The 24,497-nt window shown below is 48.5% G+C and overlaps 1 protein-coding gene across 3 annotated transcripts in view; it reads left to right on the top strand.

Annotated features, from left to right (window-relative positions):
* The window catches only part of EXOC5 (exocyst complex component 5), a 91,589-nt gene that overhangs the window by 29,256 nt on the left and 37,836 nt on the right, over window positions 1–24,497 (top strand). For 2 of the 3 annotated variants that reach the window (XM_064149561.1, XM_064149485.1), the window contains 6 exons: window positions 212–320; window positions 1,420–1,540; window positions 2,850–2,936; window positions 7,343–7,451; window positions 8,590–8,805; window positions 10,527–12,950. In XM_064149561.1, the coding sequence (XP_064005631.1) occupies window positions 212–320; window positions 1,420–1,540; window positions 2,850–2,936; window positions 7,343–7,451; window positions 8,590–8,805; window positions 10,527–10,715 (831 nt within the window). In that variant the 3' untranslated portion in view covers window positions 10,716–12,950. Of the gene's footprint in view, window positions 1–211; window positions 321–1,419; window positions 1,541–2,849; window positions 2,937–7,342; window positions 7,452–8,589; window positions 8,806–10,526; window positions 12,951–24,497 lie in introns of those variants that run through there. The other variant, XM_064149645.1, reaches the window with a different exon arrangement.

The raw sequence follows: 24,497 nt of genomic DNA, 5'->3' as shown, positions 1-24,497 counted from the left end.
CTTCAGTTTACCTGCTGATGTCAAATACTGCTACTAAAGTCTGTTGCTGCGTAGTTCTCTGTGCAGTTACTTTTCCTTTAGAACAAAAAATTCCAATTATTCTGGAATATTTGTTGCATTTTAAGCTTATCCCTTACACAATATTGGATAAACTTTCAAATGTATGTAGAAGTGACCTTTAGGATAAATGATTTTTCCTTTTCCTTCAAAGCTCTCTGATCCATCTGACTTACCCAAGAATGCTTTCAGAATTTTCTCTATGCTGGTCGAGTTCTTATGTACTGAACACATCGATTATGCATTAGAAACAGGCCTTGCTGGTGAGTATAATATCTTCTGAGCATTTCATCTCATTGGCCTTTTTGTGCAGATGATCTTTGCAGATCCTTGCTCTGCTCTTATTGATTGACCTCGTTCAGAATGTGATGGCTACATGAAATTTGGTTTGTGTGTTTGGGAGTCGGCACTGAGCATCTAAAGCGTAACCTCCGTGTGAGGATTTGATGTGCAGCTGGAAATGAGCTTCAGAACATTTAATGTGCAGCTGGAAATGAGCTTCAGAACATTTGATGTGCAGGTGGAAATGGTCTTCAGAACCACTGGTATCACAGAAAGTGGGACATCAGCACTGCTTGCCTCTTTTAATTGTTCTCTGTGCCATACCAGGAGGATATTTTAGTACTGAGGCTTAGCGTCTTCCACTTTATGAGCATTCCGTGTCCTGTTTGTGTACCTGTGCCATTTCAAGAGCAACAGTGAAAGAGAAAACTGCCTCTATTAAGTTAATCCTGACAGTGAGAACCTGTCTTTCCTACATGAAAGAGCAAAACTCTCCTTCTGAAGCAATGTTTCAATTGGCTGCTCCATTTCAGTTTTAGAACCATTACAAGCGAGATATTTCAGTGCTTGTTAGCTGAGATAGCTGCGAGAAGTATTCTCTCTGTGGCACCAGGGTGTATTTTTGAAACTCTAAGCTGGTGATTGAAACACTCATGGAAAAATTCTGCATATGAAAAAAAATCATCATGCTAATTATAACAGCAGCACATCATTACTGTCTACAACTACCTGAAGGGGCATTGTAGCCAGATGGGGGGTGGCCTCTTCTGCCAGGCAACCAGCAATAGAACAAGGGGACACAGTCTCAAGTTGTGCCAGGATAGGTATAGGCTGGATATTAGGAAGAAGTTCTTCACAGAGAGAGTGATTGGCATTGGAATGGGCTGCCCAGGGAGGTGGTGGAGGCACCGTCCCTGGGGGTCTTCAAGAAAAGCCTGGCTGAGGCACTTAGTGCCATGGTCTGGTTGACTGGCTAGGGCTGGGTGCTAGGTTGGACTGGATGATCTTGGAGGTCTCTCCCAACCTGGTTGATTCTATGATTCTATGATTACAGACCTAATGAGACTTCCTTTGCTTTAGGCATTCCCTCTTCTGATTCAAAGAACGCAAATCTTTATTTCTTGGATGTTGTCCACCAGGCCAATACCATTTTCCATTTGTTTGACAAGCAGTTCAATGATCATCTGATGCCATTAATCAGGTACCTTTTGTTTAGATTGATGTTTTCTTGCAAAATGGTCATTTGTAGAGAAGAAAGCAATTATTTTTTTCCCATTTGTCATCTCTCTTAGGAGGACTTAGTTTTTTGGGGTGGTTCAGCTTGATGTGGGAAGATAATGGCATAATGTGAGGGGAAGGGAAGTTAAATCACTTCCTTAGAGAGCTAATGGGAGTAAGGGAGCTCAAAAAGCATTGAGAATGGCATCCTGGCCTGGATCAGGAACCGTGTGGCCAGCAGGACAAGGGAGGTTCCTCTGCCCCTGTGCTCAGCACTGCTCAGGCCACACTTTGAGTACTGTGTCCAGTTCTGGGCTCATCAATTGCAGAGAGATGTTGAGGTGCTGGAAGGTGTCCAGAGAAGGGCAGCAAGGCTGGGGAGGGACCTGGAACACAAACCCTGTGAGGAGAGGCTGAGGGAGCTGGGGGTGTGCAGCCTGCAGCAGAGGAGGCTCAGGGCAGAGCTCATTGCGGCCTTCAGGTCCCTGAAAGGAGGCTGTAGCCAGGTGGGGTTGGGCTCTTCTGCCAGGCAAGCAGCAAGAGAACAAGGGGACACAGTCTGGAGTTGTGGCAGGGGAGGTCTAGGCTGGATGTTGTTAGGAAGTTGTTGTCAGAGAGAGTGATTGGCATTGGAATGGGCTGCCCAGGGAGGTGGTGGAGTTGCTGTCCCTGGAGGTGTTGAAGCCAAGCCTGGCTGAGGCACTTAGTGCCATGGTCTGGTTGCTTGGCTAGGGCTGGGTGCTAGGTTGGGCTGGATGCTCTTGGAGATCTCTTCCAACCTGCTTGATTCTATGAAGGGAACCTCATTGCTGTATTACAGGCCAGTACTAGAGGGGATCTGTGGCTGCTCTTTGGGGTAAGTTAGTGATGTCAGGGCTGCTGAGACTCCTGGAGGTACAAAAGGAGCAGCTGGTTGTACATTGAGAGCCACACATGAACGACAGGAAAGCTGCATGGTGCTTGGAGCCATTAGTCAGATACACTTAAGGTAGAGCACATTGAAAATGTAGGTTTTCTTGCTCACCTGCCAGGGGCTGGTGGCAGTGGTGAGGCCCAGCTCAGTAGATGCAACACTGCCTGAGGTTTGCTACAGCGCTGCCCATCAGCACCCAACAGATCTCGTCAAGTGTTGGTTTGTTGCTCTGAAGGCAGCTACCTCCATCTAAATTAGTCTTTTCTGATGGAATGGGGAAGCTTAACAAAATCTTGTTGCAAGGAATGGAGCCAACAGGCAGTTTTGTTTTAAGTGCTGTAATGTTTTGTCACACATCCAACACTTTATGTTGTTGCAGTTCTTCTCCTAAATTATCTGAATGCCTTCAGAAGAAAAAGGATATCATAGAACAAATGGAAGTGAAGCTGGATATGGGCATTGATAGGCAAGTAGAGATTTATGCTTTCTGTTAATCATTAATTCTTTGTGTGATGTACCTTTACCTTTCCCTCTAAGGATGAATTACTTTTGAACAAAACTGTTTTTCTCCTTTTTACCTTCAGAAATCCCTAAATATGCATAGTTGTGCATAGGAAATTTAGATTGTCTTTGCTTACAAGCTCATAGCTACCATTTCAGATTTCTGACCCATAAATATTTGTGGAAGGATGTTAAAGGGTTTTGGTTATGTTGAAGGAGTGCAGTAATTCAGCTTTACCTTATTGTTTCAAACTACTTTTTTCCATCTCCTGTCCAATATCTTTATCAATTATCTGGATGAGGGAAATTGAGTCCAGCATCAGTAAGTTTGCAGATGACACCAAGCTAGGAGCAGGTGTGGAGCTGTTGGAGGGTAGGAGAGCCCTGCAGAGGGACCTGGCCAGGCTGGATGGGTGGGCAGAGACCAATGGGATGAGATTGAACAAGGCCAAGTGCAGGGTTCTACACTTTGGCCACAACAACCCCAAGCAGCACTTGGGGCTGGGGACAGAGTGGCTGAGAGCAGGCAGGCAGAGAGGGCCCTGGGGGTGCTGGTAGAGGGTAGCTGAAGATGAGGCAGCAGTGCCCAGGTGGGCAGCAGAGCCAATGGCATCCTGGGCTGGCTCATGAACACTGTGGCCAGCAGGACAAGGGAGGTTCCTCTGCCCCTGTGCTCAGCACTGCTCAGGCCACCCCTTGAGTGCTGTGTCCAGTTCTGGGCTCCTCAATTCAAGAGAGATGTTGAGATACTGGAAGGTGTCCAGAGAAGGGCAACTAAGCTGGTGAGTGGCCTGGAGCACAGCCCTGTGAGGAGAGGCTGAGGGAGCTGGGGATGTGCAGCCTGCAGCAGAGGAGGCTCAGGGCAGAGCTCATTGCTGTCTGCAGCTCCCTGCAGGGAAGCTGTAGCCAGGTGGGGTTGGGCTCTGCTGCCAGGCAAGCAGCAACAGAACAAGGGGACACAGTCTCAAGCTGTGGCAGGGGAGGTCTAGGCTGGATGTTGTTAGGAAGTTGTTGTCAGAGAGAGTGATTGGCATTGGAATGGGCTGCCCAGGGAGGTGGTGGAGTCTCTGTCCCTGGAGGTGTTCAAGCAAAGCCTGGATGAGGCAACTGCTGCTTTGGACTGGTTGACTGGATAGGGCTGAGTGCTAGGTTGGACTGGATGCTCTTGGAGGTCTCTTCCAGCCTGGTTGATTCTATGTTTCTATAATTCTTTAATGGAGAGAGGCATGATGATTGAAATAGGTTAATACTTGCAGGATTTCCAGCAGGAGCAAAGTTTGACAAAACTAGGTTAGATGATTTGCTTGAGTCTGTGCAGTGCTATGGATTAAACCTAGCCATAGAAGCCTGTAGACCTGCAATAATTTTCACTCTGACATTTGAGTTGCTTTGAGGTTGCAAGTGACTCATTTAATCTTTTAAAAACTCCTTTCTCCAGATAAAAATGTGAGGATAGCTGTAAAAGCTGCAAATTAAAATCAGAGCTGTTTTGCAACAGAGGAAAATAACAACCTCATAGAATCAGTCAGGGTTTGAAGGGTCCACAAGGATCAAGTTCCAACCCCCTGCCATGCCCAGGGACACCCTACCCTAGAGCAGGCTGCACACAGCCTCAGCCAGCCTGGCCTCAAACACCTCCAGCCATGGGGCCTCAACCACCTCCCTGGGCAACCCAGTCCAGCCTCTCACCACTCTCATGCTCAGCAACTTCCTCCTCACAGCCAGCCTGAGTCTCCCCACCTCCAGCTCTGCTCCATTCCCCCCACTCCTGTCTGACTTTCTTGATACCAGGATTGGAGCTGTTGCACAATGTCCTGTTTTGGCCTGGGAAGAATGTAGTGTTCAGATGCTGCCAAGTGGTATTAGTCAACCTAGAACATATCATCTAAACTTTCTGTGCCTGTTTTCTTTCTGCAGTAGCAGAAATAAGCTACCCTGTGAGGAATGAGGGCTGCTCTGGAAGTTACTTATGAGGTTTTGCAAGGATACTGCCATACTGGAGGGAGATGGGAACAGAATAGGCAGAACAGGTGTGTCCTGGTGGCCATTTTTTGTGGAGACACAAGGAGGAGAAAGAGATTTGATCTATGTTTTCTGTAAGTACACAAGGAAAGGTGGAGATAGGGGATAGGAACCTGGCAATCAGGATTCTCAGCTGCTTCTACTGCACAGTGTCCTTAGAGCTTTGAACACAACACTTTAAAGATGTGAACCATTGAGACTGTAAGCTTAGATCTTAAGACCACGAGGATGCTCAGAGGGCTGGAGCAGCTCTGCTATGAGGACAGACTGAAAGAGTTGGGGCTGTGCAGTCTGGAGCAGAGGAGGCTCCCAGGTGACCTTCTTGTGGCCTTCCAGCCTGTCCAGGCAGGTGCTGGAGTCGCCATGCCTGGAGGTGTTGAAACAAAGCCTGGATGAGGCACTTAGTGCCATGGTCTGGTTGATTGGATAGGGCTGGGTGCTAGGTTGGGCTGGATGAGCTTGAAGCTCTCTTCCAGCCGGGCTGATTCTGTGATTCTGTGATTCTTGTGGCCTTCCAGTATCTCAAGGGGGCCTACAAAAAAGCTGGTGAGGAACTTTTTAGGCTATCAGGGAGTGACAGGACTGGGGGGAATAGGGTGAAGCTGGAGATGGGTAGGTTCAGAGTGGAGGTGAGGAGGGGAAGTTGTTCATCATGAGAGTGGTGAGAGGCTGGACTGGGTTGCCCAGGGAGGTGGTTGAGGCCCCATGGCTGGAGGTGTTTGAGGCCAGGCTGGCTGAGGCTGTGTGCAGCCTGCTGTAGGATAGGGTGTCCCTGGCCATGGCAGGGGGGGTGGAATTGGCTGCTCCTTGTGGTCCCTTCCAACCCTGACTGATTCTATGGTTCTGCCAAACAGAATCAGTTCAGCAGCAGTGCTTTCAGAGCTCTGGCCAAACAGCCTTTTGGGAATATTTGTTGAAAATTAACATTGAGGAGAATTCAAGTTGTCATTTCTTTACTTTTCTATTGCTATGTGAATTGCTGAATGCACTACACCTGAAATTCAGGTCCAGGTTCTGCATAGAGAAGAGTTTATTCCCTCTTTGTGTGTGTGTGTGTGTGTGTATTCTTCCTTTCATCTCAGTTCCAATCTTTCAAGGCTTGCAATGGCTTTGAATGTTTTCATTGAGGAGGTTGGGAAGGGAGTGATGAGCAGGAAGAAAAGGGAAGGGGAAAAAAGATGAGGGAGATTCCTGGCAAAGGTAGGCACAAAGAGAGGTGTGCAGCTTCTTTTCTGCTGTGCTGTTTGACCTTTGGTTGAACTCAGCCAGGAAGAAAGGGACCTGGGGGTGCTGGTAGATAGTAGCTAACATGAGCCAGCAAAGTGCCCAGGTGGCCAAGAGAGCCAATGGCATCCTGGGCTGGCTCAGGAGCAGTGTGACCAGCAGGACAAGGGAGGTTCTTCTGCCCCTGTGTTCAGCACTGCTCAGGCCACCCCTTGAGTGCTGTGTCCAGTTCTGGGCTCCTCAATCCAAGAGAGATGTTGAGGTGCTGGAAGGTGTTTGGAGAAGGGCAGCAAGGCTGGTGAGGGGCCTGGAGCAGAGCCCTGTGAGGAGAGGCTGAGGGAGCTGGGGGTGTGCAGCCTGCAGCAGAGGAGGCTCAGGGCAGAGCTCATTGCTGTCTGCAGCTGCCTGCAGGGATGCTGTAGCCAGGTGGGGTTGGGCTCTGCTGCCAGGCAAGCAGCAACAGAAGAAGGGGACACAGTATCAAGTGGTGCCAGGGGAGGTCTAGGCTGGCTGTGAGGAGGAAGTTGTTGTCAGAGAGAGTGATTGGCATTGGAATGGGCTGCCCAGGGAGGTGGTGGAGTCTTCATCCTTGGAGGTGTTGAAGCCAAGCCTGGCTGGGGCACTTAGTGCCATGGTCTGGTTGCTTGGGCAGGGCTGGGTGCTAGGTTGGCCTAGATGCTCTTGGAGGTCTCTTCCAGCCTGGCTGATTCTATGAATTAGTGTCCCCTGTAAAAGAAGCTGCCCAACATGCTGTGTGCTGTGCTCCAAGACCCTAAACGTGGAGAGAAGTGTTTTTGGGTTGTTGTCTCTTTGTTTTTTTTAACTGACTCTCCTTTTTCTACCTGTTTACCTAAAATCAAACAAATTTTCCCTATAGAAGTGCACTGCAGCTTCAGGAGGAGTGCATTTGTGTGTCTGTCCTAGCACCACTTGCTTCTTACACTAAATCCAAACATTTATTGAATCTTCTGTAGATTACTCAAATGTTAGGTAGTGAGATTTTTATTTCACATTGCTTTATGCTGTTTATTTGTTTTATGTAGTCATGATACTATGTATAAATAAAAGAACCAAGGAAATTAAAGTGTTCCCTTCCAAACTCAATCTGTATTTGTCATTTTGAAGGACACTGAACTGCATGATTGGACAGATGAAGCACATCTTGGCTGCAGAACAGAAGAAGACAGATTTTAAACCAGAAGATGAAAACAATGTTTTGATTCAATATACTAATGTAAGTAAACAAAGTGCCAGCTCATCAGTGTAGCTTCAAGTCACTTGAGGTGTCCCCCAAGGATCAGTGCTGGGCCCAGTCCTGTTCAATAGCTTTATTGATGATCTGGACCAGGGGATTGAGTCCAGCATCAGTAAGTTTGCAGATGACACCAAGCTAGGAGCAGCTGTGGAGCTGTTGGAGGGTAGGAGAGCCCTGCAGAGGGACCTGTCCAGGCTGGATGGGTGGGCAGAGGCCAATGGGATGAGATTGAACAAGGCCAAGGGCAGGGTTCTGCACTTTGGCCACAACAACCCCAAGCAGCACTTGGGGCTGGGGCCAGAGTGGCTGAGAGCAGCCAGGCAGAGAGGGAGCTGGGGGTGCTGGGAGAGAGGAGCTGAAGCTGAGGCAGAAGTTTGTGCAGGTGGGCAGCAGAGCCAATGGCATCCTGGGCTGGCTCAGGAGCAGTGTGGGCAGCAGGACAAGGGAGGTTCTTCTGCCCCTGTACTCAGCACTGGTCAGGCCACACCTTGAGTGCTGTGTCCAGTTCTGGGCTCCTCAACTCTTGAATCTCTCAATTCAAGAGAGATGTTGAGGTGCTGGAGGATGTCCAGAGAAGGGCGATGAAGCTGGTGAGGGGCCTGGAGCAGAGCCCTGTGAGGAGAGGCTGAGGGAGCTGGGGGTGTGCAGCCTGCAGAAGAGGAGGCTCAGGGCAGAGCTCATTGCTGTCTGCAGCTGCCTGCAGGGAGGCTGTAGCCAGGTGGGGTTGGGCTCTGCTGCCAGGCAAGCAGCAACAGAACAAGGGGACACAGTCTCAAGCTGTGCCAGGGGAGGTCTAGGCTGGATGTTGTTAGGAAGTTGTTGTCAGAGAGAGTGATTGGCATTGGAATGGGCTGCCCAGGGAGGTGGTGGAGTCTCTGTGGCTGGAGGTGTTGAAGCAAAGCCTGGCTGAGGCACTGAGTGCCATGGTCTGGTTGACTGGGTAGGGCTGAGTGCTAGATTAGAGTGTATGATCTTAGAGGTCTCTTCCAACCTGCTTGATTCCATGATTCTATGATTCTGTGATACTCTGCTTGTGATGAATCCACTTTGGGAATAACAGATTTCTAGAAACTAGCATAATGATTTCCCCTTTTTCCTCTTTTTTTGTTTCATTTAGGCTTGTGTTAAAGTCTGTGCCTACGTTAGAAAGCAAGTGGAAAAGATTAGAAATTCTATGGATGGTAAAAACGTGGACACAGTTTTGATGGAGTTTGGAGTTCGTTTCCATCGACTGATCTATGAACACCTACAGCAGTACTCCTACAGCTGCATGGGAGGCATGTTGGCTATCTGTGATGTGGCTGAATACAGGAAGTGTGCCAAAGACTTTAAGGTAAGCATCCACAGGTTGTTGATGACAAAATTAGTGGCAAGGCTCTGATTTTAATCAGATGGTCTTAGCTGTCTGTGATGTGGCTGAATACAGGAAGTGTGCCAAAGACTTTAAGGTAAGCATCTACAGGTTGTTGATGTCAAAATTAGTAGCAGGACTCTCTTTTTAATGAGATGGTCTTTTTTTTCCTAAAAGGAGTTCTGTTTCTGTTTGAACACTACCTTTTCCTATACTGATGTTATGTGTTTTCTGGTTCTAAGCTAGTAGTTCTTTTAGCATGCCCTAAAGAGCAGTTTCCTGAGGGAAGACTGAAAGAGTTGGGGCTGTGCAGTCTGCAGAAGAGGAGGCTCCCAGGTGACCTTCTAGTGGCCTTCCAGCATCTGAATGGGGCTACCAAAAGCTGGGGAGGGACTTTTTTGGCTGTGAGGGAGTGACAGGACTGGGGGGAATGGAGCAAAGCTGGAGGTGGGTAGGTTCAGTCTGGATGTGAGGAGGAAGTTCTTCTGCATGAGAGTGTTGAGAGGCTGGACTGGGTTGCCCAGGGAGGTGGTTGAGGCCCCATGGCTGGAGGTGTTTAAGGTCAGGCTGGCTGAGGCTGTGGGCAGCCTGCTGTAGGGTAGGGTGTCCCTGGACATGGCAGGGAGGTTGGAACTGAATGATACTTGAGGTCCCTTCCAGTCCTCACTGATCCTATGATACTGTGTTGCTTGCTGCCTGTGTGTCTGTTGAGGAAGGGTTGTTTGCAGCTTTAGTAGAGTTATTATTCCCCTTTGCTCTCATGAGACCCCAGCCTCAATACTGAGCCCAGTTCTGGTGTCCCAATCATAAGGAGGACACAAAACTGTTGGAGCAAGTCCAGAGAAGGACCATAAAGATGATCTAAGGTCTGAAACACCTTTGCTGTGAGATTAGGCTGAGGGACCTGAGGCTGTTCAGCCTGGAGAAGAGAAGGCTCTGGCAGGACCTTGTTGCTGCCTTCCAGTACCTGAAGGGAATCATAGAATCATAGAATCAACCAGGCTGGAAGAGACCTCCAAGCTCATCCAGTCCAATCTAGCACCCAGCCCTGGCCAAGCAACCAGACCATGGCACTAAGTGCCTCAGCCAGGCTTGGCTTCAACACCTCCCTGGGCAGCCCATTCCACTGCCAATCACTCTCTCTGGGAAGAACTTCCTCCTGACATCCAGCCTAGACCTCCCCTGGCACAGAGGGTCTGTGTCCCCTTCTTCTGTTGCTGCTTGCCTAGCAGAAGAGATCAACCCCACCTGGCTACAGCCTCCCTTCAGGGAGCTGTAGCCAGCAATGAGCTCTGCCCTGAGCCTCTTCTTCTGCAGGCTGCACACCCCCAGCTCCCTCAGCCTCTCCTCATAGGGCTTCTGTTGCAGTTTTGCTGCCCTTCTCTGGACACCTTCCAGTATCTTAGCATCTCTCTTGAATTGAGGAGCCCAGAACTGCACAGAGCACTCAAGATACATGTCTAGATACCTTTGTGCACACGAGGAGAGGATGATGTATGTGACTGGCTAGGGCTGGGTGCTAGGTTGGACTGGATGAGCTTGGAGGTCTCTTCCAACCTGGTTGATTCTATGATTCTGTGATTCTAATCCTGTGTCAGGAGAGGAAGCATTTTGATGACCTAGATGGACATTGCGTTGTAAGACTGGCAGCAACTCTGCTTTGTAACCTCTGCATCTTTTTCTTTCTCTTCTCTCAACCACAGATTGCCCTGGTGTTACAACTCTTTGATACCTTGCATGCCCTTTGCAATCTCCTGGTGGTAGCCCCGGATAATTTAAAGCAGGTTTGCTCAGGAGAGCAGCTTGCTAATCTGGACAAGAACATCCTTCACTCCTTTGTTCAGCTGCGGGTTGATTATAGGTCTGCTCGTCTCGCTCGTCACTTCAGCTGAGGGCAGGCAAAGCAATGCTGGTACCTCTGGGCCAGGCCTCAGTTGTTAGAAAGCACAGGGGAATGATTTACCAAACCATGGGTTATTACTTTTGTGGAGTTAATGACTCTTCAGGATAAAGCAGCAGCTGCTATATTGAAACATGATTCTATGGCAGGTGAGCAGGTAAAAATCTGAATGATCTTTCATGTCAGCTAAAGCTCTCCCACTGGAAGAATCTGCTTCCTACTGTTGGTTTGTTTTTCTACTGGAAACATTTTGGTGGAGGGAAGCAAGTGGTGCACTGGAAGTATTTTAGCCTTCACTATTGAATTATCAGATACCATTTGTTAGACTTGAACTACAGAGCATAGCGTAGGTAATGGATTACATAGAATAGACCAGTGTAAAAACATCCTTCATCAGTTTTAATGACTTAGACTTCAGCACAGCTAATCATAATCAAATTATCTTTGATTGGTGTTTCTAAGTCATTTCTTTCATTTAAAACCTTATCCTGCTCAATGTAATTTCTTGCTCTAATTAATTAGCTTGGAATTTCTTTGAGATGTAGAAGTAAAAGCAACCCCATCCCAAAAGTAATTTATTCATTGTGTAGCATACTAAAGAGAACTAAATTAGTGAAAAGGTGGTTTATTTTGGGGGGGGGAGGGGGTGCTTTTTTTGAGTTCTTTGATTTTTGGGGAGTATCTTTTGTACCTAAACAGTCAGGAGCCCACCAGAACCTATTGGCATTGTCTGATCTGACATTCTGGTCTGTTTGATGCCGGCACACTGAATTTTGTATGTGCTTCTAAAGTAAATCCAGCTGTCTTGCCTAAGGCATTCTTACTCCAACGTGAAGGTGCCTATTGTTGGGTTAATACAAGAGAATTTTCTCCTGTCTCTTGTTTTGTATCTAAATAAATTCAAATTCTGATGAAGGGAAAGGATAAAATGCAGCCCAGGTTTTTCACCTGGGAGGAATGGGCAGCAAATCTAGACAGAACCTGGAGCTGAAAATTCCTGTGTTGATGATTGAGCCTCAGTGCCTGAGCAGTATAAAATACTGAAAGCTTCACTTTCACTGCTGTTAGTATTGGAGAAAGGCTCTTTCTGTCTCCATTCTGCTCCAGCATTTGTTCAGGCTGAGGTAGATCCACGGTGTGCATATAGTCAGTTGAAGCAACAGCCACGTTTGAAACATCTGGGGTAGCTTTTCCACAAGCAGCTGAAAACTGTTGTAAATAGACCTTTCTGCACAGTGAGCCCTTGTGGAAAACAGGGTGGAAGTGCAGTGGTTTGAGTCTTCAATCTGGTTTACATAATCCTTAAACAAAACATCTGTGACTCTCTTTCTACTGTAGGCTCAGCCTATGTTATGGAAACCTTTCTCCTATTTCAGGGCAGCATTTCTATAGATCTCCTTTATGGGTGGGTCAGATCCAATTAATTCTGTTCCTCTTTAGTTAATTCCCAGGTGTAGTCAATATTGGACAGGTGTGTGTGGAACTTGTGTTGCTTAGCTGAGGTTCTTCTGCTTCATTTTGTACATAGCAGAGCATTATGTCAGATAACAGGAGAAGGGATGCCAGACTTGTCTCGAAGGTGGTTTTCAGGAGGTGGGCTGCTTTGTTGAGTTGCATAGCTCTGGTTTTAGGCCATGGCAAAGCCACAAAGAGTTTTTGGGCACTGGAGGAGTCACATGCTTGTACTGCTGCCATTATTGATCAAAAGCTCTGATGTAAATTCAGATGATACCTCTCTGTTACCTCTGTAACTGAAAGCCAACACTTTTCAGGCTGTGGTTTTATTAACCAATACAAAAACCTTTCTACAGAAGAAGACAAAAAAAAAACCAATGTCAATTTGTAAACACAGTGAACATCATCTTAAGAGTGCAGATCACAGAAGTGCTTCAGAACTTGTTGTATGATTGTTTGAGTTCTTTTCCAGGTTGTATGAAATGTATTTACTATCATTTCTGGCTTTACTAGCTGTATTCCCCATGCATCTGCTCAGTGCAATACTTTCATTATTATGCCTGTTAACAGAAGGCAGCAAACAGTAGGTGAGTACTTCAATATGTAAACTCTTCCTCAATAAAAAGAATTCCCTCTGGACACCTTCTTCATTTCAGTTCATTTCCATGTTCTTCAAATATCTTTATACTCAATTGTATAAGCCCTTCTATTAAAAAATTAATAAAAGCCATTAAAAAAAGAGAGAATAAAGTGATTTTACTGACCAAATATATCACTGGTGTGAGCATTGCCTCTCCCCTTCCTGTAGACAACCTCAAGCACATGCCAGACGAGTTCTGTGCTTAGAGAAGATGACACTGTCAGTAACCACAGAGTTAGAGTCTTAGGGGATTGGAAGGGACCTCAAAAGATGGATGCTCAGAGGGCTGGAGTAGCTCTGCTGTGAGGACAGACTGAAAGAGTTGAGGCTGTGCAGCTGTGAGGACAGACTGAAAGAGTTGGGGCTGTGCAACTGTGAGGACAGACTGAAAGAGTTGGGGCTGTGCAGCTGTGAGGACAGACTGAAAGAGTTGGGGCTGTGCAACTCTCTCAGTCTGTGCTCACAGCAGAGCTGCTGCAGCCCTCTGAGCATCCTCATGGCCCTACTTTACTAAGTTTTTTCCAGCCCAACTCTCCAGCCTGTCCAGAACATGGTCAATAGCAGCTGATCTTTCTGGGGGGGTCAGCCACTCCTCCCAGGTTCATGTTGTCAGTGAGACTTGCTGACAGTGCACTTTGTTCCCTCATCCAGGTCAATGAAAATTTTGAGCAGTACAGTAGGTTTTACTCTACAATAGAGGTTGGGTTGATGTGGACTTGGATTGGGGAACTATAATTTTTACAGATAGAATCATAGAATCAAGCAGGTTGGAAGAGACCTCCCAAGCTCAGCCAGCCCAACCTAGCACCCAGCCCTGGCCAACCAACCAGACCATAGCACTAAGTGCCTCATCCAGGCTTTGCTTCAACATCTCCAGGGATGGCAACTCCACCACCTCCCTGGGCAGCCCATTCCAATGCCAATCACTCTCTGCCACCAACTTCCTCCTAACATCCAGTCTCAATCTCCCCAACTCCAGCTTTGCTCCATTCCCCCCAATCCTCTCACTCCCTGATGGCCTAAAAAGTCCCTCTCCAGCTTTTTCAGCTTTACTGAAAGACCACAAGAAGTTCACCTCACAGCCTCCTCTTCTCCATAGAATCACAGAATCAACCAGATTGGAAGAGCCCTCCGAGATCATCCAGTCCAACCTAGCACCCAGCCCTGTCCAGTCAACTAGACCATGGCCCTCCTGACTGAACATCCAGCCCAGGCACAGTTTGAGACTGTCTCCTATTTTTCTGTCCTGGGTGTCTGGGTGAAGAGACCAACCCCCTCCTCCAGGCTGCACACCCCACCTGGCTACAGCCTCCCTTCAGGTTCATAAGGTCACCCCTGAGCCTCCTCTGCTGCAGGCTGCACACCCCCAGCTCCCTCAGCCTCTCCTCACAGGGCTGTGCTCCAGGCCCCTCACCAGCTTCCTTGCCCTTCTCTGGACACCTTCCAGCACCTCAACATCTCTCTTGAATTGAGGAGCCCATTTTTAAGTTTAGAGCTTTTATAGCCTGTTATTTGAGCAAATACTTCCACGAGCTGCTGAATACAATAAAGTGCTATCCAAAATATAATTATGCCTTTTAATGTTCAGGTAATGAGTTAAAAGTGTTGCCTTTCTAATGTTTGCTCCTAGAATGCAGGCATTTAGCAGGCTGGCAGCCAAATGAGAGCCTGAGTGGAGGTGTCTGTATGTGTGTGTGTAATTATGTTGTCTACAATTGGTGGAAATGGCTTTGTGGCAAACTGTTGTAGGCTGGCAAACAGAGCTGTGTTTTTTACAAGTCCTATAATTTATTAACATGATTTGGTATTGTGTTCTGTTTGCATAGGCACAGAGGGCAGGAAGGAGTTGGTGGTTTGTAAGAGTTCTTCTCAACACGAGAGAAAATACAGAAACAGTGCATGGAAGGGCTTGGAAAGATTAGATCTGGGTGTGTAGAACTAGAGGAAGAAGGGAAGGAGAGATGGATTGAGAAAGGATGTGGGGAATGAGCAGTCTTGAATGGGCTGCCCAAGGAGGTGGTGGAGTCATAGAATCATAGAATCAAGCAGGTTGGAAGAGACCTCCTGGAGCATCCATTCCAACCTAGCACCCAGCCCTGGCCAATCAACCAGACCATGGCACTAAGTGCCTCAGCCAGGCTTTGCTTCAACACCTCCAGGCACAGCGACTCCACCACCTCCCTGGGCAGCCCATTCCAATGCCAATCACTCTCTCTGCCAGGAACTTCCTCCTAACATCCAGCCCAGACCTTCCCTGGCACAACTTGAGACTATGTCCCCTTGTTCTGTTGCTGGTTGTCTGTGAGAAGAGCCCAACCTCACCTGGCTACAGCCTCCCTTCAGGGAGTTGTAGCCAGCAGTGAGCTCTGCCCTGAGCCTCCTCTTCTCTAGACTAAACCCCAGCTCCCTGTTCAGTCAACTATACCATGGCTCTAAGTGCAACTAGACCATGGCACTAAGAGATGTTGCAGCCAAGCCTGGCTGAGGCACTTAGTGCCATGGTCTGGTTGATTGGCCAGGGCTGGGTGCTAGGTTGGACTGAATGATCTTGGAGGTCTCTTCCAACCTGCTTGATTCTATGGTTCTATGACCAGTACCAAAAGCTGCTCTTGTAAAGGACAACGGAAAGGTAGGAGTGAGCACTTTTTCTGTCCTCCTGTCCTGCTGGATATTGACTTCCAGGCATTGTTTTCATCACATCTGTGCTGGCTGCAAGTGGAGATCAGCTTTTGTTTGGCTGCCTTGGAGTATTCTCTCTCTGGACACCAAAGACTAGCTGAATGTTTGATTTTGCTTTCCCAGTGTTTCTACCCCTGTTTTAAGGAGGGGATGGATCCAGATCATGTTCATTGCTTTGCTTGCCTTCTTTTTTTCCCCCTCCATTCTCATTTCTTTTGGTGGTGGGAGACTTCCAAACCTTGTCTTCTGCTTATCTTAGGGTGGGGAAGCAGCTGTGTTTGCTTGTCGTCTTTTCTCTTGTACGGGGCACTGCTTACCCTGTGTCAACACAGCTCTTGGTGTGTGTGGAAGCCTTGGTCTCTACTTTATTCTCTTAGCTTTACATCCCTCTGCCCTGTTTTTCTTCCCAGATCTCAGGATTGCACTGTCCCTTCCCTGTTACCATGCTGGCAGAGATAGAGACAACTTTAACTTCACAGCATGGTTTCCAGGAGTCCTTTAGGTACTACCTCCTGGTTCTTCATCCATATGTAGCCTGCTGGAAGGAATTTAGCTTCCTTTCTCTTTGCAACTCTACCTTCCCCATATTCTCTCAACTCTGCAGCTCTCTGTTCCCACTTACTGACTCCTGACCTGACTGTACAGTGCATTACACTGAAACTCTATGGAATGGACCAGCCATGGGTGTGGAAAGTGTCAGGAGTCTTTGCTTCAGTGGCAGTTTGGTAGTGCACCTGCAAAGTAACATCAAATGTGAAGCTGGATCCTTGCTGAACAGCATCTCTGAGGAAAGCATCAACCAGAATAAATTGTTTGGGTGCTTGAGGATCAAGAGAAATTAACATTGTAATGCACCACTTCATAGAATCATAGAATCAGTCAGGGTTGGAAGGGAGCACAAGGAGCAGACAGTTCCAACCCCCTGCCATGCCCAGGGACACCCTACCCTAGAGCAGCCTGACCACAGCCTCAGCCAGCCTGGCCTCAAACACCTCCAGCCATGGGGCCTCAACCACCTCCCTGGGCAACCCAGTCCAGCCTCTCACCACTCTCCTGCTCAACAACTTCCTCCTCACTGCCAGTCTGAATTTCCCCACACCAGTCTGAATTTCCCCACCTCCAGCTTTGCTCCACACATGGTCCTTCTCAACTCTGCACCATTCTGACGTGTGACATTTGAATGTTGCAGAGAAGCCAACTACCAGGAGCTGCTGTGTGCTAGTTTGAAGCAAGCTAGAATGTTTTGGTGAGAAAAACTAGATCATAGGCTGTGAAAGGAAAACAGTGGTGGTGTCTCCTGCCCTCAGAGTCTTGCTGAAGAAGAAAGGTAAACACTAGGTAACACTCTTGCCATTTTGTGGCACTCTGCTTTGGGCTTCTGACTGAGCTGCATCTCCCTAACCTCACCTGCCACTCACCTTTGCTTCTTAACCTCTTGGCTGAACCTCTGTTCTTCTTTAGGACTGGGCTAAGGTTGAGAGGGGGAAGGGGAAGGTAAGGGGTGGCTGAGAGCCCCTCCTGGGGACTCAGGTTTCTGGGAGGGGAGTTGTGCTTCTGTGTTACTTTTACCTTGTATATTTCTGTCTATAATTATATATACTGTAAATATCTGCTTGTATATTGTGCTAGCTGTATATAAATAGCTTCATTTATATTCCCAGAGCTGGCTGGGACTAGTCTGGGCGACTTCTAAAGTGTGGGGGTGCAGGTAACACCCAAACCATCACATGCTGTTTGAACCATTTTTATCACCTTACTGCAGATAATTCATTAAAGTGACTCCCAGAGTCTCAGGCAAGTGCATTTTGGAAGCCTGCTCATTTTCCTTACCTCACCCAAAGTCAATTCGAGTAGGAATAGAAAACATTTATCATAAAATCATAAAATCAATCAGGTTAGAAGAGAGCTCCAAGCTCATCCAGCCCAACCTAGCACCCAGCCCTGGCCAAGCAACCAGACCATGGCACTAAGTGCCTCAGCCAGGCTTGGCTTCAACAAGTTCAGGGATGCTGACGGCACCACCTCCCTGGGCAGCCCATTCCAATGAGTTTGGAGATCTCTTCCAATTAGATCTGGGTGTGTAGAACTAGAGGAAGAAGGGAAGGAGAGATGGACTGAGAAAGGATGTGGGGAATGAGCAGTCTTGAATGGGCTGCCCAAGGAGGTGGTGGAGTCATAGAATCATAGAATCAAGCAGGTTGGAAGAGACCTCCAGGAGCATCCATTCCAACCTAGCACCCAGCCCTGCCCAATCAACCAGACCATGGCACTAAGTGCCCCAGCCAGGCTTGGCTGCAACACCTCCAGGCACAGAGACTCCACCACCTCCCTGGGCAGCCCATTCCAATGCCAATCACTCTCTCTGGCAGGAACTTCCTCCTAACATCCAGCCCAGACCTCCCCTGGCACAACTTGAGACTGTGTCCCCTTCTTCTGTTGCTGCTTGCCTGGCAGCAGAGCCCAACCCCACCTGGCTACAGCCTCCCTGCAGGCAGCTGCAGGCAGCAATGAGCTCTGCCCTGAGCCTCCTCTGCTGCAGGCAGCACACCCCCATCTCCCTCAGCCTCTCCTCACAGGCTTTTAACTCATAACAGCAAACAACTCCAGAGGAGAGGCATTTATTCTGGAGGCAGAGCTTCCAGCTCGACAGCGACGCTGCATTACAAATATATAATTATTTGCACTAATATTTGAGCAGGTGGAATGGATTAGTCCATGGTCAACATTGCACTGCTGATAACATGTATTTTTCTGTATTAATATGTACTGTGCAACATGTATTAAAATGGTCAATAATTCATTTTAACAGAGATAGCAGTATTTATATTGCTGGGCTCTACAGACAGCAGAGTGAATTGGTAGAGCAGGGAAAGCTGAAGCTAGATGCAGCCCAACTTCATTTCCCAGTGTGTCTGCTTTTAGTTTGCCTTTTAAAACAGAACCAAAACAAAACCACCACACATCCTTCGACCTAGAAAGATTTCAGACTAGAAAGTGTGCACTTGCAGCCCAGAAAGCCAAGCAGAGCCTGGGCTGCAGCAGCAGATGTGTGGCCAGCAGGGCCAGGGAGGTGATTCTCCCCCTCTGCTGTGCTCTGCTGAGACCCCACCTGGAGTCCTGCATCCAGTTCTGGAGCCCCTGGGACAAGAGGGCTGTGGAGATGCTGGAGTGTGTCCAGAGCAGGGCCAGGAGGATGCTCAGAGGCTGCAGCAGCTCTGCTGTGAGCACAGACGGAAAGAGTTGGGGCTGTGCAGGCTGGAGCAGAGGAGGCTCCCAGGTGACCTTCTTGTGGCCTTCCAGCATCTGAAGGGGGCTCCAAAAAAGCTGGGGAGGGACTTGTGGGTTGTCAGGGAGTGCCAGGAGTGGGGGGAATGGAGCAAAGCTGAGATGGGGAGACTGAGAGTGGAGGTGAGGAGGAAATTGCTGAGCAGGAGAGTGGTGAGAGGCTGGACTGGGTTGCCCAGGGAGGTGGTTGAGGCCCCATGGCTGGAGGTGTTTGAGGCCAAGCCTGGCTGGGGCACTTAGTGCCATGGTCTGGTTGCTTGGCCAGGGCTGGGTTCTAGGTTGGCCTGGATGCTCTTGGAGGTCTCTTCCAACCTGCTGATTCTATGACTATGACTCTGTGCTCTGTATTAGACAGTATTGTCCTGCTCTGGCAAGTGGGTTGGTCTCAATAATCTCCTTGGGTCCCTTCCAACCCCTAGTACCCTGTGAGCCTGTGAAGTTGATTCTCAACAGCTAAGCAAGACTTCTGCTTTAGTCTCTTAGTCTCAAGTGGGGGCTCAACTCATACAGGCATTTGTGGCAGATTCTCAGACACCACCAAAGGCTGTTGCTGTGCTTCTAGAGAAGCTTTTCAAATGGAGGGTTCTATTTCATAGAATCAGAGTCATAGAATCAGCCAGGGCTGGAAGGGACCACAAGGATCATCTGGTTCCAACCTCTCTGCCATGCCCAGGAACACCCTACCCTAGAGCAGGCTGCACACAGCCTCAGCCAGCCTGGCCTGAAACACCTCCAGCCATGGGGCCTCAACCACCTCCCTGGGCAACCCAGAATTCTCTCCACCTTCAGAGAATTACAGAACCAACCAGGTTGGAAGAGACCTCCAAGAGCATCATCTTGGCCTTTCAGCCCCACTGTGTGAGGTAGCAAACAGGAAGGTGGGCAGTTTTCTGGTTTGGTTCCTATCTGAATGGTGCATTTAGCAACAGCTTAGAAACAGAAGGCAGAAAATAATGAAGGAAGTTGTTGGCAGAGAGAGTGATTGGCATGGGAATGGGCTGGAGGAAGGTGGTGGAGGCACCATCCCTGGGGGTGTTCAAGCAAAGACTGGATGAGGCACTTAGTGCCATGGTCTAGGTGACTGGATTGGGCTGGGGGATAGGTTGGACTGGATGATCTTGGAGGTCTCCAAGCAAAGCCTGGCTGGGGCACTTAGTGCCATGGTCTGGTTGACTGGCCAGGGCTGGGTGCTAGGTTGGCCTGGAAGAGCTTGGAGCTCTCTTCCAACCTGGTTGATTCTATGATTCAAGGAGAGCTCTTAATCCTCAGCTGTTCAGTCATGTTGTGAGGGCAGAAATCCACAGGAATATCACCTAAAGAAGAATTCATCCTCCTTCTGTCTTTCCAGGGCTGAATAAGGTCCTAATCAGGCTCAGGGAATGTCTGAACTTTACTCTTAGAAGCTTGCAAGAGGCTGTCAGCTTGGTTTAAAAGATGTCATGAGTTGTGTCGTGTGCTGTCAGATAGGCTTTAGGCTTGTCTCAAATTCTGAATTAAAGTGTGGTTTCCTTCAGTTGGAAGTGCCAGCAAAATTACTTCATGCCATAAAAGAGGAGTAATGGCTCTCAGTCTTGGACACAACTTGCTAGACAAAGAGAGAAGTGGGTGTGTTGAAGAACCCAGGGGAGACTGACACAACATTCTCTTCTTTTTTTTGGTTCTGATTTAGTACAATGTTAAATTTGGATCTCAAACCATGTGGGTTCCAAGGGGAAAATGGAATGGAGCCAGGTCTGCAATGAAAGAAGAGTGTAGAAGACAACACAGCTACTCTGCACTGCCATGCAAGGCATAACTGCAGCCAAAAGTGGCTTTAAGTGGAGCAGTTCTCAGGGCATGGTAATATGCTATGAGGTGAGGGGCCTGGAGCACAGCCCTGTGAGGAGAGGCTGAGGGAGCTGGGGGTGTGCAGCCTCGAGAAGAGGAGGCTCAGGGCAGACCTCATTGCTGGCTACAAGTACCTGCAGGGAGGCTGTAGCCAGGTGGGGTTGGGCTCTGCTGCCAGGAAAGCAGCAACAGAAGAAGGGGACAGAGTCTGGAGTTGTGGCAGGGGAGGTCTAGGCTGGATGTTGTTAGGAAGTTGTTGTCAGAGAGAGTGATTGGCATTGGAATGGGCTGCTTGGGGAGGTGGTGGAGTCTCTGTGCCTGGAGGTGTTGAAGCCAAGCCTGGCTGAGGCACTTAGTGCCATGGTCTGGTTGGTTGGGCAGGGCTGGGTGCTAGGTTGGGCTGGATGAGCTTGGAGGTCTCTTCCAACCTGCTTGATTCTCTGATTCTATAACCATGGGGGCCTGATAGCAGCAAATTCCCATGTGGTGAATTGGAATTGTGTACTGAGCTACTTGTGTAGGTTACCTCTAGCATAGACTGGGAGAGAAGGGAGCTGTTCCAAAGTGATTCATCCTGGCATAGGACTAAAGCAGGACAGATGCTTTACTTCCTAGAAGAGTCTCAGTTGCTTTATCAGTTATGTAGGGATGCAGCTACTCCTTTAGACCAACTAAAATAAGATGCTGAAGGTGGAAGATGGCCTCACCTACTTTTAGAGGCCAAGGAAACCCACTGATACTTATTATTTTGACCCCTGAGGACTATCTGTAATGAATTCAGCCCCTTCAGCTTGCTTGGCTCCTTGGATTTGATTTTCCCTGGCAAATGGAATAATCTAGAGCTGATGGTCATTTCATTTGGAAGTCTGGTGGCAGACCAGAGAACAGAGAATTTGATAGCAGGCAAATGATGCCTTTCAGCATTTAGGAGTTTATGAAGGCTGCACATTAACTGTGGCTGCTTTGGCACAACATTGCTTATGGATTTATCTCCAGTGGCAGAGTGAAGATGCAGGTTAGCATGCACAGTGATGCAGGCATGAAAGCTGTGCTTCCTAAATTGCTTTCATCTTGGTCTCTTTGGTGATCTGCATCACAAACCCTGTGAGGAGAGGCTGAGGGAGCTGGGGGTGTGCAGCCTGCAGAAGAGGAGGCTCAGGGCAGAGCTCATTGCTGTCTACAACTCCCTGAAGGGAGGCTGTAGCCAGGTGGGGTTGAGCTCTTCTTGCAGGCCACCAGCAACAGAAGAAGGGGAGTCTCAAGTTGTAGCAGGGGAGGTCTAGGCTGGATGTTGTTAGGAAGTTGTTGTCAGAGAGAGTGATTGGCATTGGAATGGGCTGCCCAGGGAGGTACTGGAGTTGCTGTGCCTGGAGGTGTTGAAGCCAAGCCTGGCTGAGGCACTTAGTGCCATGGTCTGGTTGCTTGGCCAGGGCTGGGTGCTAGGTTGGGACTGGATGATGTTGGAGGTCTCTTCCAACCTGGTTGATTCTATGATTCTGTGATTCCCTTCCTGTACTGGAAGGCAGCAATAAGGTCCTGCCAGAGCCTTCTCATCTCCAGGGTAAACAGAGACTCTTAAGTCTCTCATTACTTTCTACAACTACCTGGAAGAAGGAGGTTGCAGTGAATTGGGCTGGGTGCTAGGTTGGACTGGATGAGCTTGGAGGTCTCTTCCAACCTGGTTGATTCTGTGATTCTATGACTGAATTCCAACAAAATGCTTCCTTTATTTCTCTTTGCTTTACCCTAAACAAGTCTTTGATTTCTTTAATCTGACACTGGCTAACTTCAAACAGAATGAGTTTTCTTCTAGCTTGGTTCCCTTCTGCTTGGCATCTTTCTCCTTCCACACCTGCTGGTGGTTGGCATGGAAGAACAGACCCCTCTCCTCTTGCTTTCCCTTGGATCTCAGCTCTGCCTGCATGAGTGGCAGCTGCTGTCTGCCTGTTTGGGTGGCTGATGGCTGTGTGTTTGTCTAAGGCTGCACAAGGAGGTGTGCTGCAGGTCAGACAATCTGCAGATGCCATCCATCTGTTCCAGCACCAGCTTCTTGTAGAAAGGGACTTTCTTCCATTGTGCTTGAAAGTTTCTTTTGTGGATCTCTTCCTCCATGAGGAACACAGTGAAGGGTCCTTCACAGCTGGAGTTCTGCAGTGCTGCTCCTGGTCTGGGTGACCTCTCAGGGTTTTTGCTATTTCAGAGCTACTCTGGTAGTCTGTTGGGGCTTACCTCATCACTGTCTCATAGAATCAAGCAGGTTGGAAGAGACCTCCAAGAGCATCCAGTCCAAACTAGCACCCAGCCCTATCCAGTCAACATGGCACTACGTGCCCCAGCCAGTCTTTTCTTGAACACCTCCAAGGATGATGCCACCACCACCTCCCTGGGCAGCCCATTCCAATGCCAATCACTCTCTGCCAACAACTTCCTCCTAACATCCAGCCTAGACCTCCCTTAGCACAACTTGAGACTCTGTCCCCTTGTTCTACTGCTGATTGTCTGGCAGAAGTATCTCTAGCCCTTGTATTTGCCCTTCTCAGTGGTATGAATGGTGATCCACAAACCACCTTTTAGGACTACTTGGACCTCTTGGGGTTTGGGTGGGATTTGTTTCTTTGGCCTTTCTCTTTGCTTTGTTTTGTGGTTGAGGTGTTTGGCTGTTTTTTTTAAAAGGGGAATTAATTCCCTTAATTTAAGGATGTTAGGAGGAAGTTGTTGCCAGAGAGAGTGATTGGCATGGGAATGGGCTGCCCAGGGATGGTGGTGGAGTCACCATCCCTGGGGGTGTTGAAGCCAAGCCTGGCTGAGGCACTTAGTGCCATGGTCTGGTTGACTGGCTAGGGCTGGGTGCTAGGTTGGGCTGGATGCTCTTGGAGGTCCCTTCCAACCTGCTTGATTCTATGATTCTAAGACCTTCAAAGTCCCTAAAGCTGAAGGCTGCCACCAACATCAGAGGGAAATTATTTCACTTCTGAAGAAAACCCTGGGTTTAGTTGGACATCCTCTCAGATGCCCAATCTCTCGAGGGTGCTTCCATCTGACCTGCATTCTCGTTTGAGTCTGCCTTGGGCCTACCTTACCTGGAAGGCAGTTTTGCTCCTCAGCACTCCCTTCCCTCTCTTCATAGGATCATAGAATCACAGAATCAAGCAGGTTGGAAGAGACCTCCAAGATCATCCAGTCCAACCTAGCACCCAGCCCGGGCCAATCCGGTTCATCCCTCCTCCCAGGCCACCACACACTCTTCAGCCAAGGCATATTTGGCAGCATAGACAGGAGCTGTTCCAAGCCTGGGATCTTTATCAGTCAAACAGTTGCTTGTCATCTTGTCCCCTCCTGAGTCACAGGTGGCTTTGAGCTTCTTCGTCTGGCAACGCAGGAGGCAACTGTTAACAGAGCCTAGTTCCTTGAACTCAATAAAAGAGAAGCCTTTGGAAGGACAGGATGAAAGGTCACCTTTTTGCACTGTGGTACCTTGAAGGCAGGATTTTTGTTCTGCAAAATGTTGGAAATTGTTATTGGCCTCAACTTTGATGGAGCAAAATGTAGCTTCTGTCCAGCCTGAGGCTGCCTTGTTGTGTTTAATGTTTGATTAGCTGCTTCATGGCATCCATGTCTGTCTCCTCTACCTGTTGGAACAGTATGCCATGGACTCACTGTGCCAGGTTGTCCTATCTGAGCTTAATCTTCACTGACTTGGATGTTTCTGGAGCCTAGGCTTTGCAGCTGCCCCATTCAACTAGAACTGTACTTAGCTGCATGACAACTCCAAGTCTTACTGCTTACATGGTAGACATGTGAGGGTTTCTAGGTACAGGAGGGGTTGGGCTCTTCTCCCAGGCAACCAGCAATAGAACAAGGGGACACAATCTCAAGTTGTGCTGGGGG

Source organism: Pogoniulus pusillus, chromosome 1 (assembly GCF_015220805.1).
Source record: "Pogoniulus pusillus isolate bPogPus1 chromosome 1, bPogPus1.pri, whole genome shotgun sequence".
NCBI classification, from domain to species: Eukaryota; Metazoa; Chordata; class Aves; order Piciformes; family Lybiidae; genus Pogoniulus; species Pogoniulus pusillus.
This window is presented reverse-complemented; position numbering and strand designations above follow the sequence as displayed.